Source organism: Sphaeramia orbicularis, chromosome 3 (assembly GCF_902148855.1).
Source record: "Sphaeramia orbicularis chromosome 3, fSphaOr1.1, whole genome shotgun sequence".
NCBI classification, from domain to species: Eukaryota; Metazoa; Chordata; class Actinopteri; order Kurtiformes; family Apogonidae; genus Sphaeramia; species Sphaeramia orbicularis.
The window spans coordinates 4,711,952-4,727,845 of record NC_043959.1 but is presented as its reverse complement, the minus strand read 5'-3'; the positions used below and the strand labels follow the sequence as shown (position 1 = coordinate 4,727,845).

General features: G+C 39.6%; 1 protein-coding gene across 1 annotated transcript in view; it reads left to right on the top strand.

The window, feature by feature from the left end:
• Window positions 1-1,148: 1,148 nt before the first annotated feature.
• bbs4 (Bardet-Biedl syndrome 4) overlaps window positions 1,149-15,894 on the top strand; it is a 34,762-nt gene continuing 20,016 nt past the window's right edge. Inside the window, 5 exon segments of the mRNA XM_030123438.1 lie at window positions 1,149-1,227; window positions 8,251-8,330; window positions 9,017-9,080; window positions 14,034-14,145; window positions 14,358-14,427. Coding sequence (XP_029979298.1) covers window positions 1,149-1,227; window positions 8,251-8,330; window positions 9,017-9,080; window positions 14,034-14,145; window positions 14,358-14,427 — 405 coding nt within the window.

Genomic DNA, 15,894 nt, shown 5'->3' with positions numbered 1-15,894 from the left:
CTTCCTCAGACAAAACAGATACTGGTGTCGCAATTCCTGCTCACAGCTTCACAGTTTAATCTAAAATTCAAAGTGGAGTCGATGATTGTCCCGAGATATTATAAGTTTTCTATTTTTGAAACAACTGGTGTCTAACCAATTTAATAAGTAACAGTTTATCTAATACATAGAGAAACGTGTTATAGTTAGATTAAACCTTTCTATTTTCTACTTTGTTTACACATTTTCAGTAGATTATGTTTCATTACATTGCCCGAGATGTTCATAGAAGCATTTCCGCATTCCACAGATGTATCCATAGCAACAGCTTCTAGTGTTGATCTGTCCCAAGATGGCGGACGAGGAGAAAACCTCAGCGGTGAGTGCAAAGCCAAATGCTACATGTTCTTTGTATGCCTGAAAACAAACAAGTGCCTGTGTTTTGTGACAGTTTTCTTGTACTTACTAAGTAAGCCTGACAGAACGTGTGAGGAATACTGTATGTGTAACGGTTCGCTGTTACAAGTCTTATAACGTTAGCTGCCCAGCTAGCCGACCGTAAGTCGCAGATAAGTTGATTAACGTATTCATTAGCTAACTGCCACTTGTCTCATTCATCCAAGGGCATATTCATTCATATGCAAGATAGCAACTATATATTACCATTGAAGAGGCAACAATACTGTTGCGTAAGTAACCACCCTTAATGATAGTTCAGGCTTGACGCTAAATACCTTTACCACCGTTATACGATGTTGAAATGACTAATAGTAGTGGCTCTTGTTCGTTTGTCGCTAATCCTGCTTGTGTCATGGTTATAATGATGTGTTACATGGCAGTACATGGAAGTAATGATCTATAAAAACGTAAGCCAATGGACTTAAAAGATATCCAAAAGTGAGTCGAATATGGAAAAAGTCAAAAAAATAAAGCGTCTGCGCATGCGTCTATAAATCCCTTAACAATTCTTATCATAACATAACCTGACAGCCTATTCACAACTATAACTATTACTATTTAAACTATTTATGACACACGAATCTATTTAAGATAGATGCAGCGGTTTGTGTAGGCGTCAAGTTTAAGTATGAGCTAATAATAGACATAATCTTTAGACATAATTTACATTCAGTGGCTTATGGATATTTTTGTTATGTCATGTATGGCTCATGTGTGATGTTGCTGTTTAATTTGCTATCTTTCAGCTCCCTGTTGCTACTGAGGCCAAGAAAAGGCGTGCACCTAAAGGTACAGACAAATGTAGTGGTAGTGGTACTAGTACTAGTAGTATTATAAGTAGTATTAGTTGTGGTAGTAGTAGTGTTGGTAGTAGCAGTAGTAGTAGTAGTAGTACCATGCAAATGCATTATTTTATTTCAGTTTCAAATGTTGCACAGAGGGATATAAACATAAATCCCAGTCTAGTCTTTGGCTAGTAAGGATAGTAATGGAATGGGTGTGGAACTAATTGTCCTGCAGAGGTCACCCTTGCCCTTTTCTCAATCATCCCTTAAATGATGATGCTATTTTCAAAAAGGTAGTTTGTGGCCATAATTATATAATTTCCTCCAAATTTTCAATTACAGTGACTGTTTTATTTGATCAGAATCAGAAAAAAGTGTATTGCCAGGTTTATTTTTCACAACAGTGGGGATTTGTCTTGTAGCTGCATAAAATAAACAGAAAATATTAGCAAAGTAGAAATAATTACATAATGAAGAAAACAGATAACAAGAACTATAGGTAGAAGTAAGAAATCAGAAGTAGCAAAAAATATTATTTTGCAATTATTATCCACACTGCTGACTATCCAAGTCCTTTGGGTGTAATTGGACAATGACATCATATGTAACACTGCAGTGTTACATGCGGGAGACAGGGATTTCAAATCCCAGCATAAGTTGTTACATTATTTTCAATATTTGACATGTTCAAACGAAGGCACGGCGCTGGAAGGTAAATCTGCCATTGCAGAGGATAAATGAAAGTGAAGTACTACACATACGTAACCAAGTTGGGTGTACTGTATATAAAATGAATTAGCACGTTAACCTGTGGGAATCCACAAGGTCTAGAAGCAGTAGAGTTGATAAAATGGGGAGGTGAGTGAAGCTTACTAGTATAACACACAGATTATGAAAAATATTATGGCCCTCATTTTGTTCTGTGTTGAAATCAAAAGTAACAGGAAGGAATGCATTTATAGCTACCTTATATATTTCTTTGAAAGGGCTTTACATCATTACTGTAGGACTTCATCACATTCACATGACTTGATGACTTGACTGAGTTTACTGGTGTAACACACAGATTAGAAAGAAATATAATGGCCCTCATTTTGTTTTGTATTGGCATCGACGTGGACCATAGACTTTTACACAGGACTGAACATGATGGTTTATTGCAACTCACTGGCAGTGTTGCTATGACTTGATATGACTGACAGTTTCCAGCCCAAATCCAACATAAAACCTGCCCATCTCATTAAAAACCAGCCCAAATTTCAACCTCTCCAGAGACTCATGTTAAAACTGTAAAAGTATTACATGTGTTATAAAGTACATGTCATAAGCACACTGCACTTGGCGTGCTAAATAAACAAAGAACATACCGTGCTGTGCATTAATACCCCGAGGCCAGAATGGACGGACAGACAGACAGATAACAATACGATTCCAATACTGGCCAAAGGGTAAATACGGTAACACAAGCAGGCTCCCCATAGAGTGCAATCAGACAATCAAATAACTAGCACATATTATCTTCCCTATCAAGAAGTCATAGCAACTGCAAAAAAAGTTGTCCAATACCAGTATCAAATGTGAGCAACCAAACAACTAATGCCAACTGTAAACTTATGCAGTTCAATACACAAACACCCACACACACCTGATTGATTAGCTAAAAATGAATTGGCCACCACACTTAAGTTAATCGCACACAGTGCACATGGAACAATAAAGTGATCATACCTATGCACAGTATATAATTTGTCTTTTCTTGGAACTTTGATGTTGAATGTTGAACATGTATAACTAAATATAGTCAGTGAAAGCCAGGTAAGCAGGCTAATACCCCATTTGTATGGGCTGCCAACAGACAGTGGCCAAACACAGTGATACTTGATCAACCAATGACTGTCAAAGACTGAGGATACCAAGTTGGACTGATTCTGTTCCTTTTTACAATAACTGAACTATGATTTGAGTGCAAGGACACAACAATTTATTGACATGTTTAAGTCTGTACTTTTTTCTTTTTAGGGACCTAGCCGAAAGGTAAGGCCCTCTCACACAGTGAGAGGCCTTGCCTGCAAGCAAGGCCCTATTGTTTTTCGTTCGTTTTTTTTTTTTTTTTTTTTCCGACTTCCCTTTGAACTGGATTTTGACCCCCTAAACATGCTCAAAAACTCACCAAATTTGGTACACATGTCAGGCCTGGTGAAAAATTTTATTAAATGAAAAAATTAACCCCATAGGTGCCAAAATGGCCTCTCTAGCGCCACCTATGTGAAAAAAACGGTAACTGCCCTAGTAGCCAGTAGGAATGTCGCACAGACATGAAACCACTGCCAAAATTTTTGTTGGATCATGCTCTACAAATCATCCACTGACACTCATGACCTATCTCCAACAGGAAGTTCGCAATATGCCTTTCAAAATAAAATTTTCAAAACTAACTCCGATGACACCGTTTGTCGTATTGACTTCTAAATAGCGCCAAAAGATACAGTGAAACGTCCTTAATAAAACAATTTCACACCTTTTCCATAACTGTCTTAGTTTTTTTTTGACAAGCCCGCAAAGTTGCGATGTTTGGAACTCATTTTTCACTTTGGAGTTTTTCCCCACATGAGACATATCTACACGTTCACGGGACTCAGCACAACTCTCACATCCAAAAATTTTTGAGATAGGATGTACGGTTATTGATTTATAACAATTTGTTTCTTTTCATACTTTTTCCTCTTTAGACTGCCATTTGACCCCCTTAACATGCTCCAAAACTCACCAAATTTGCCATATATGTCATGGCTGGTGAACACTTTCATACAATATTAAAATTAACCCCTTGCGTGCCAAAATGGACTCTGTAGCGCCACCTATGTACTAAAAAACACACAAAATCGGCCCTAGCGGCCAGTAGGAATGTCACAGAAACATGAAACAAATGCCAAAATGTTGGTCTGATTGAGCCCGACAAATCATACACTGACACTCATGAGCTAACTCCAACAGGAAGTTGGCAATCTGCCTTTGAAAGTTACTCTACGTTTCTGCAATTACTGCTTAGTCATTTCAGACTTTTGAATAAAAACTTATACCTCATTAAATTCCCACAAGTCTGCAGAATCCAAAAGTGAAAGAATTTTTCAGATCCGACCTACGGTTATGGAATAATGGCGATTTTTTGAAGACTATGTTTACTTTCACTTTTAACAATGACAAAGTCCCTATAAAACTTTTCCTGGTGCACATCTGTATGTGTCTGTGCTTAGTGTAGTGGTTCATGTAGCTGCCTATGGAACAAGAGGACCTGGGTTCAAGTCCCAGACTATCCAAAAAAAAAATTTTTTTTTTTTTGTCTTTCTCCATTTTAAAACAGGTTTTACTGCATTGTATTTTGGATATTGGAAATTTTGCACACATTCAAAAGTACACGGAGTACATTTTTTCAAAATAAAACCCCAATTACCAATAATACAAAATGTCTATTCCATAACTTCTTTTCATTTTTATGACCAAACACTCAACTGTTTGTACAATGTTTCTTCATTCAAAAGTACTCTTTCTCACATGCTCACACAATAGGGTTTTTCCAAAATAAAAGCCTTAAATGTGCTAAATCATCACTTTTATGCTCAATTATTCATACAATTTTAATTCATTTTTCAAACTGATTCTTTCTCTCACATACAAAACAAATGCACATACACACAGTAGGGTTTCCAAAATAAAAGTCTCATTTAAAGGTGATGGTGGTTTCAGCAGAGGGTCGCTGGTGTTCTGTACAGATGTAAGGAGGACAGACACTAAAGGGTGGGAACTGGTATGGGGACGGAGAGGTGTGAGTGGAGCTGAGGTGTCGACAGTCACGGGAGGCGGATCGCGGCCTAGACGGATCACACGGGAGGCGGATCGCGGGGGAGGCGGATTGCCCGGTGCGAGGTCCCGCCCAATGCTGCTTGCAGCTTTAATTTTTTTCCTTTTTTTTTTGCTCAAAGTCTTTTTATTGGTATTTATGCAGAGACTATACAGACATTATGTTACAGACATGAATCAATACAAACACCCCGCTTCCCACCCATGCTCCAACAGAGTCCCACCCCTAACAAAAAAAAAAAAGAAGAAAAAAAAAAATCACTGTACCAATTAGCAGATTGGCTTTAATTCTGCATACAACCACATATATTGTATATATTGTAAGAGAGAAGGGGGATACATTTTTAAATTATGCTTGCAATATACATGCAGTCTGTACTTTTCGACCCATACCGCCAACGATTTTGCTAAAAACCCGCCAAATGTTGTGAAAACCAGCCCAAATCTTATCAACCCACCCAATGCCTTTTTTTTCCCCGTCTAATGCGTTGAGAACAAGCCCAATTGGGCGGGAACCCACCCATTCTGGCAACACTGCTCACTGGCGTCCTGTGTCTGGATCTGCTGAACTGCGGTCCATGTGATCTGTGTCTGCGCAGAACGGTCTGTCAAGGCAGCACTTTTACACAGGACTGAACATGATGGTTTGTGAATTTTATTGTTCCCGTTAGCATGTGAAGGCAGCATAAGACTTTTAGGACTGAATATGACGGTTTATTGCGACCCGCTCTCATTCTGTGTCCGGATCTGCTGAACTTCGGTCCGTCTAATTGGAGTCTGCACAGAACGGTCTGTCAAGGCAGGAGGGGGGTCCAGAGGGGTACATTAACAGGCGGGGTCTGACCGGGGACTGGCGGAGTGGAACCAGGCCACAGTAAGAACCAGACCGACCTTGTTAGGATGTGATCACAGCTGGACCTGGTTCTCGAGTTGTGTCCCGGTTGTTTCCGTTGGTCTAGATCCAGCCCCCCGTTTGTGGCTGTGAATGGACTTGTCTGTGGGCCGCCTGTAAGCCTGTTGTAATTTTAAAAACAACTAATAACTCAAAAAGTATTTGTTGTATCAATAAGCTGTTTTCGCCTGTCTGATCCTTGACCCAAAATACAGAAGTACTCCAAAAAGCAAAGGCTAGCTCTCTCCAGTTTTTCAGTTATAAAGCGGACACACATACACATGCGTACACACAGAGGCCACTTGGCTTTTTTATAACATAGATAGAAGAAATACTGTGTCCGTGTGAAATTTGTGTATTAAACAAATTAAAGAATGAAATAAGGTTGCATCTGGTTTACAATTTGTTGTTACCCCTAATCTTTCTAGAATCAAGGTTTGATTTCTCAGTGATCTTACTCATTCTGCCTTTTAAAAAAAAAAAAAAGTTGTTGAGAATACTCATTCATTTTCTGAATCACTTAGGCCTCAAGAAGGTTGCAGGGGTTAACAATGGTTGAAGGCAGGGTACATCCTGGACATGTCACCAGTTCATTGTTGAAGAAATTATTTGGACAAAAAGTGTTGACAGCTGAATATTCACTTGTCATGGGGGAGGATTTTTTTTGCAGTGTGAAGTTTTTCTGTAATAAAACTTCAAAAATAATTTTAATCATACTTTCCATTATATTCTCCCCATGTGTCCTTTGATCTCAGCATGCCTCTCCTCTGCTCTTATCCCTTTTTAACAGATGGTTGAAGCACATGGAAGGCAAATCTGTCTTAGCATTAGCCAGATCAAATAGAACAATGAGAGAATTCCTCCGTGTTTGGGATAAAGTTTTTAACAAAACTATATTTAGGAGACCTCATGTTGCGCTCTTCTTCCTTGCTCCATTCCCCTCTTCTTCATACTTACAGGAATACATGTCACCCATGTACACTGCCTCCTTTCCAAATCTGCCCAGCTTTTGTGTATGTGGACATGGGAGTACCACAGGGCCACAGCTGAAACCCAGAGACAAGAACATTATTGCTGTCTCAGCAGGAAGAAAGCGGATTAGGTCGCTACAAATAGGGCCATTCTGAATCTTGACAAGGCAAACGTGTGAATCCCATGCAGTATCTCACTCAGCTATGGAGAGGATTTTTGTGAAGCAGTTGGAAGTGTCTCCAGTTCTAGCAGTGCTAACAGTGGAGTTCTTGAAGTGTTGACAGATAAAAACAGAAGGCAGCTTTTGTGTAATTCATGCGGTATTTTCACAGTCTCTTCATTAATGATATTCTCCAATGTCAGTGGCACATTCAAAACTCAGCACTTCATTTCACATTGCCTTGAATCCTATTTTTAGCCCTGGAATAAGGTAGTAGGTTCAAGATGAAAGGATTACTAGAATCAAACTTCCACCAACTGAAATTAAGTTTGTTTCATTGTGAAATGACATGTTGGGCTCCATTGGGAAGAAGACTTCGAGCATTATGGTTTAGTACTTGAGGTTACCTAACCCTCTGCTCAGCTGGCTTTGTACTGTGCTGTTCATTCTTCAATCCTTGCTCTTTCAGTCTGTTCTTATACCCTCTGTTCTGTCGCAAGCACCTAGCTTACTGGAGATATTGTTGCCCTGGCAACAAGAAGAATATCTCAACTTACAGGGACATTAAAAGAGACAGAGAAAAGCTGTATTTAAAAAAAAAAAAAAAAAATTAAATTTAAATGAAGAACTTGCTTACAAGGTGACATTTATAGCGTGGCTGGTGAACTGATTATAGTTTATCCTGGAGGTTTTGGTTGAAGTGTTAACAGCGATGTTAACTGTCACATCAAAGCCTTTCAAGAGACTGCAGAGGGAGGCTGCTTTCAGCGTTATTTATTCAGCTGTCATGCACAAAAGACTCCATAAATAATATCTAGTCTAAAAATACATCTTCGTAATTCTTTTGAGTCTGAACCATCTCTGTCTCCATAATTAAAAACCTGCTAACAAGCTCAAATTTACCATTCACCTTGTGAATTGACTTAGACTTAGCCTCTGGATTTAGGATGAAGAGTTACATCTGTGTTCACTGTCAGATCAGAGCCTTACTAATGACTGCAAAAAGATGACACTTTCAGGGTTATTTACTCAACTACCAGCTATAACTATAAATTAGACATATTGTGAATAGTAAATGGTAATAAGATTACAAATCCTCTACATTTAAAAATTCTTTAAATTTTGCATCGTCTTGTGTTTTTTAGCTCCAGAGCTTCCCATTGTGGAGAGGAGAAACTGGCTGATCCACCAGCACTATATCCGCAAAGACTATGACACCTGCAAGGTAAAGAACTCATGCTGCCTCAGGACTGAATCCAAATGTATGTTAATAGTTATTTAGAAATAGCTTCCATCCATTCTAGAGTGCCTGAAATACATAGTATATAAATAACTGTATCCATAAGAATCTTGTGAAAGGGGCGCAATGAATGAAGGACTGACATGTAGTGTTTGATGAGACCCAATCAGGCAACAAACAGGAGTGTCTGTATCATAGTTTTTAACTGTATTCACTTCCGTCAATACAGATTATATTTCAATCCCAGAGTTAAAACACTAAGACAGAGTCAATAGCATTTCCAATATTCTGTTGTAATGATACCTATGTGAAATGTGTAGTGCTGATGCTAGGTGTAGGTTTGGCACATGTGCTTTTTAAAGCAAATATGTGTGTGGATTAGCTTGTAACTAAATACATTTACCTACTTAAATACATGTGTTCTGCTACTTTTCAACACATGTATATAACTATGACTGTCCTTCTCAATTTATGCAAGAGGATTGTGCAAGATTCAAACGGATAATAAAAATGTTATTCAGAGACTATAAGATAAACTCCTCAACATCAGCCTCGATGTATCTGATGAGAAATACAATAAATTAATGTAAACTTTCCTTGGCATAATAAATATTGTTTGGAAAAAAAGTCCAAAGCATTTGAGGAAATAGTTTCCTATTCTGTCTGTACAGATGATCATCAAAGAACAACTACAGGAAACAACTGGAATGTGTGAATATGCCATATACGTACAAGGTGAGTTGTACTTTTAATACTCATCCTGAACCATGTATGATGTTGATGATGTATGATAATGAAGTACCTGTGTGGTACTCATTGCACACACTCCTTAATTCATCATTTTAGCTCCTCAGATTAGCTCTGTGGACCCTGTGCTGTGCCTGTAAAGGTGCCCTGCCACACAAAAGTGTTTTTACTTGTATTTTTTTAAAAATTATGTTAGGTCCACGGGTGTTTGTGTTATGTATTGAATTTGAAAATGAACTGCTACCTCCTCTGCCTGCTATTGCCATTGAAAAGAAATAAGCGGAGAAATTAGGTCAATTAGAAAAGCTGGTCAGTGTGACATGTTAATGCCTGAGCTCATTACTATTCATGAGCTTGCCCGGGTGAGACCACACCCACCAAATTCATCCAGCTTAGGGTACGTTTACACGGCAACACTCTGCAAAGATTTCTCCTTTGCGTTATAAAATCATTCCGCGTTAAGACGAAGCCGCTATGATAACGATCTGCGTTAACATGAGTCCACGAGGACGGCTGAATACGCTGTAGTGGCCATGCCAGACCAGTAGCTGGCGATGTAGAGCTGTAGTGAAACAGTGGCGGTAAAACACGCGCCTGCGCACAAACGATTTCCGGTTTAGACAGCCTTTAAATGAGGAGAAGAAGAAGAAGAAGAAGAAGGGGCAGACAACACTATTTACAAACAACAGTGGCGAGTGGTCGTACAAAGACGCAGGACTTCTTTGTCTGGACAGACAAGCTGAGCACAGTTAGCAGCACGTATGTTGTTCTGAAACCGGCCATTGTTGTTGTGGTTGTTCCTTCTTTTTCTGCAGCTTTATTGTGTCATAGAGGCTGGCAAACCAGCTTGGAGGCGCATTACCGCCACCAACTGGCCTGGAGTGGGTTAACTGGCGGTTCTTGGCTGCGTGCGCATGCTGTGACGTCATATTTTACCCCGGAACGCTCCGATTCGCGTTAACACGGAGCTGAAATGCGGAGCGTATCGATAACATTCCACCCTAGACCCTGGTATCAAAAGTTTCCGGATTCAGGCACTCTAGGCACCGTTTCCATGTTAACAGAAGGCTAATCCGCGATGAAATCTTCCCGGAGTCGACTGAATCCTACGCCGTGTAAACAGCCCCTGAGTGACAGTTTTCGTATACAGGAAGCTGGGGTGACGTAAAGTGGGGGTAAACATGACAAATTCATGGGACCCAGCATTCCCATAGAGCAGTGGAGGTGGCCCAGTCTCGAGAAGATGGCGGCTGGTGGTGACCGCAGGTTGGCAAGTACTGCAAGCTCACCTTTCCTAATACAGTCTGGGAAACTGCCCAAGTCATCTAACAACAGTAGACTTGATGATGAGCCACAGTTGTTACCTTCGCCAAGGAGGTTATGTTTTTGTCAGCGTTGGTTTGTTTGTCTGTCTGTCTGTCTGTTTGTGTGCAAGATAACGCAAAAAGTTATGGACAGATCTGGGTGAAAATTTCAGGAAATGTTGATACTGGCACAAGGAACAAATGATTAAATTTTGGTGGTGATCGGGGGTGGTGGGGGTGGTGGGGGAGGGGCACGGGGGCCCACTGATCTTCCTTGGTGGAGGTCTGCGCTCTCCGAGTGCTTTTCTAGAAAAGACAGCGCAGACCTCCACCAAGGCAGATCAGTGCGCCCTCGTGGCCCCACCACCCCTGATCGCCACCAAAATTTAATCATTTGTTCCTTGTGCCAGAATCAACATTTCCTGAAATTTTAATCCAACTCCGGGGCACTGATTTGCCTTGGTGGAGGTCTGTGCTCTCCAAGTGCTTCTAGTTTGATTTTGTGAATAATGGATCACACAATGACCATATCAAACAGCATGTGTGTCTGTTCATCTACGGGTTCTCTCTGGCTTGGATTGACTTTGAGGTTTTAAAGCAAGCCTTGACAAAGGGGGCATAGTTAGGGCTGTGTTTTTGGACTTAAGAAAGGCCTTTGACACGGTAAGCCACTCTACTCCTGTCCAAACTCTCATTATAATCTGTCCTCTGATGCTTTGCAGTGGCTAAAATTGTACCTGTCAGATCGTGTTCAATGTGTGCGAATAAACAATAATCTGTCCTCTCTAAAGCCCTGCACAACAGGGGTACCCCAAGGGTCAATTTTGGAGCCTCTGTTGTTCAGCATCTACATTAATGATCTGCCCTCTGTGTGCAAAGACGTAGGCATCATCATGTACGGAGACGACACTGTCATCTACGTACACATGAAGGACATTGATCAAGTGGCTCTGAAATTGTCTCTGGCCATGGAGGGAATAAATGAGTGGCTAAAATCTTCTCGCCTGACACTGAACAGGAATAAAACAGTTGGCATGTATTTTACCAAGACCAACAAACTCAAAAACATGCCCAGTATTTTTGGAAACGGAGCAAAATTAAATATTGTAACAGAAATTAAATACCTAGGGGTACATTTTAAACCTTTGGGTTTAAAAAACATAATAAGAAAGTATGTAATTCAGTAAAATATACTATCTCTATATTTAGACACACTAGAAACAGTGTCTCACTTGATGCAGCCATGATTTACTTTAAGACCATGATTGTTCCAGACATGATCTACAGTATGTCCAGCTGGTCTCAGGCCAATGAGACCACAATCAAACCTCTCAGGTCTGTCTATAATCAGGCTTTAAAAGTTCTTGATGAAAAAAAGCCCTTTGCTATCATCATTGTAGCGTCTTAAACAAACACAAAATGCCGAGTTTTGACAATCTAATTTTATACTTGAATTTACTAGCCCCTTTCAAAATTATTAATAATAGTGTTCTGCCTCCATTAAAGAAATTTATTCAACTTTGTTCAGAACAAGTGACCTGGAGTTCTCGGTCCACGGCTCACAGAAACTATGCAATCCCTAAAAGATGTTCTGCCTTTGTGCAGCCAGCCTTTTCTTTTAAAACCATGAAACATTGGAACCAGCTGCTGGACAGTCTGAAGTTGTCAATTGATCTGAATAGTAATTCACAAAATTAAAAAAAAACATGTCCTCAATTCCCAACTGTGCCAACATGAGATGCACTACATGTTTTTAGTATAGATTTTAATATGTATTCATTGATACATATTTTTAATGTATGTTTAATGGTTGATGAATTAGGACAAATTGACTTGTTAAACATGATTTTAAAACCTGTTTTAGAAGTGAAGTATGATGAATTGCATTTTTAGGAAACATTATGAAATTGAAATACGCACATAATTTTTTAACTATTGTAATTATGAGCTAAGGTCAGTTTTTTATTGCATGTAGTGTAAATGTTCTATATTGTGTGCACACCTGCCTGGGGACAGCAGATGAAAAGTAGCTTGTAGCTAACTCTGATGCAAAGCACCTCTTCTCTTTGAGATTAATTTATTCGTACATTGTCCCTGACAAACAATTAACTAAACTAAACAGTGGATACAGGTTAGAAGTTGTCAAAATTTTCTGTAAGGTCTGCCTTAAAAGAGAGGCACAGAAGCCGGGAGTCAGACGTTCAAAGCAGAGGTGGGACCAAGTCAGTGTTTTGCAAGTCACAAGTAAGTCTCAAGTCTTTGTCCTCAAGTCCCGAGTCATGTCCTGAGTCAAGGCTGATAAGTCTCAAGTCGAGTCCCAAACGTTGAATTTCAAGTCCTTTGAGTCTTTCCTGTCTCTAACAGTAATAATCTAGTACATTTAGGTGACAGATCATATATGCTTTTTATATTGGCATTTACTTATCAAAGCATGTTTGATAAAATAAGTGAACTGACAACATGCACAAAATGTACAAAAACAAAGTGCTGATTAGGGGTTTGATAGGATTTTAGCAATGTTAATGCCATTGTCGATTCTATTCACCAATCCAATTCCTTATCAATTCTCCTATCGATTCCTGCGTAGTTTTTTGAGTGGGAAAAAAAAGTAGTTGGACAGGTCAGTTTCCATATCAAGTCATTCACAATGTCACACATATACTCTATTGTACACTCACAAACAGAGAGTGAAACAATCATATTTTCCTGAACTGTTTAATGAACAAATGGAAATATTCTGAAAGAATGACGATTTTAGAACATGATGAAAAAGCAGGTGATATTGCCCAGACTGGTCAGTGGTGGCACCCCTGGTGAGTGTCAGATAAATCACAACAATGGCATACGGTCATGTTACTCTGTAAGTCCCATTTTCTGGTTTTCCCTATGTGGCAACCCTGTCTGTGGTGCGTACAATTCCGATGGAATTGATCAATTGGAACCGGCTCTAAGTTGGAACCGGTTTTCAATTCCCACCCCTACTGCTGACAGCTCACACAAGAACACCGAGGCAGCAAGAGACAGAGGTGGATTGTGTCGCTCAGTGAGGGAGCTATGACATGACTTGATTAGTACACCTTTTTAATGACACACTTTTTAATCTTAAAGTTTTGGGTGATGTATCAAGTCTTTTCAAGTCATAAGGCTGAAGTCCAATGAAGTCATAAGTCATTGGTGTTCAAGTCCAAGTCGACTTGCAAGTCGTTTTACATTTTGTCGAGTCCAAAGTCATCAAATTAATGACTCAAGTCATGTGACTTGAGTCCACATCTCTGGTTCAAAGCATGTTAAGTTTCATTTTCAGGTTACACCAGTTTCTCTACTTGGGCACAGGGTAAAGATGCTGAAAAGCCAGGCTCTCATTGGCTAGCTGTTAGCCAATCAGAGTCAAGGAAATTAGCATGTTGAATATTCATGAGAACTGGTATAAATGGAGCTGAGTCTTATAGCAGGCTTTCTATACCATGTTAGAATGCCTTGAAACTTGGTAACCAAGGCATTTTTTCCACAAAAAATGTTACAGAGTCTATGGTAGAACTTCAGACAGTACCACAAAAGTAGTGAAATATGTGTGGCAGGGCACCTTTAATGTGCTTTTTGCCCTTCACATTTGTATATCTCTTTTTTGTTGCCACAGCACTAATCTTGCGTCTTGAGGGAAAGATCCAGCAGTCCCTGGAGCTGTTTCAGAGTTGTGCTATCCTTAATCCCGGCAGCCCGGACAATCTCAAGCAAGTGGCCAGATCACTGTGAGTTACTGATGGTGTTTTCTGTAACTAGAAAGACAGACATACGAGTGAAATATATAGTGATAGCAGCCAAGCTGCAAGCTAGTAGTGGCCTCTGATAACATTTCAGGAAAAATGAATACATCCCCAATGACTTCTTTTCACTTTTTAAGATGCTATGAAGTTGAAGTAATTTCTCTTGTGGTTTATTGTTATTTATTCTTTTTCTTTAGGTTTCTCCTAGGAAAGCACAAAGCAGCTATTGAATTCTATCATGAAGCGACCAGGCTCAATGAGGACTGGGTAACAGAACACAACACTCTAGTCATAAGACATCACCCTTCTAGAGAAACAAGAAGCAGAATTCTTTCAGAAATTCTCTCCACATTTGGACTAGGGCTTCACGAATAATCAATTTCAAATCGAAATCGGATTTTTTAATTTGGACGATTTTTAAAAAAGGGAAATCATAAAATCGATTTCATCTCTCTCGTGCCTCCAGGCCATGTGCTTGCGGGCTACCGTAGGCTCTTCCTCCTATCAGTGACAGCGGTCTGTCACAGAAGTCTGTGTAATGACCGGACTTTAAATGTGTTAATAAGCCCGCAGTACTTATAGCAATGTAAGCCATGGCTTCACGCACGGATCCCGCAACTGAAATATAACTGCATGCGGATCATTCATCTTCCGTTGTCCCGGATCTGTACCGTACTGTCTTCTTCCGAACCGGGTCTGGGTCTTGGGGTCATCAGCCTCAGCAGAGGAGCCCAGACAGCCCTCTGCCCACACACATCCACCAGCTCCAGGGATATAATCCCTCCAGTGTGTCCTGGGTCATTCTGTTCCACGCATGGATCCCCCAGTTTAAATAGAACCGCATGGGATCACTCATATTACGTGGTCCATGCATGCACGACTGATGCCTGTCACTGACTTACATTGGTATCACTTGTGTGGGCCCAGATACCCCAAAAAGAAAAAAAACAACTCTTTTTTAAAAAAATGATTAATTTAGTCCTCTTACTTGCTAAATTTTTCATTCACAAAGGTAAGTTCTGTAACACAAAACCAAATATTTATTTACTGAAAGATGTTGAACTTTATTTAAAGCTGTTAGATAAATCTGGAAACAAAAAGGCTGTAAAAAACATGAGTATTTGCTCTGATTTGGACATTGTATTATAGTGTATTCCCCCTGGCAAACTTATGTTATTTTCTTGTTGTATACATTGTTTGTATACTCTACTTCATTCAATAAAGATTTAATTAAGAAAAAATAAACTTCTGTGGGTTCATCACATGATACCATCACAGATTTGAGGCCAGAGCAGTGGCTTGCATTGTGGGCTGCTCACGAAAACGACATGCTGACTTCTGTTGTCTTTTGTAGTTTTACCCAAAAATCAAAAATCAAGTCTTTAGAGGAAAAAAATCTGGATTTTTTTTTTTTTGCCAAAATCGCGCAGCCCTAATTTGGACTCACCTTTCTCATACATACAACAGTTTATCCTCATCTTAAGAACAGTTTTATGAAGAGTTTCTCACAATGAAGGCCATAGAAATTGTATTGAACTGCCCAGACAGACATATTTGTCATTTATATGTGAGTTGATTTTATATACTATGGATACTATACACAATACTGCAGTTACTGTAGCAGATTTTCACATGGTTTTGTTGAACTGTCAACTCTGATTGGTCAATGAATTCTAGGGTTTGTTATTTCTATTTCCCGACAGTTACTATCCTGCAGGTCCAAACATAGAATCT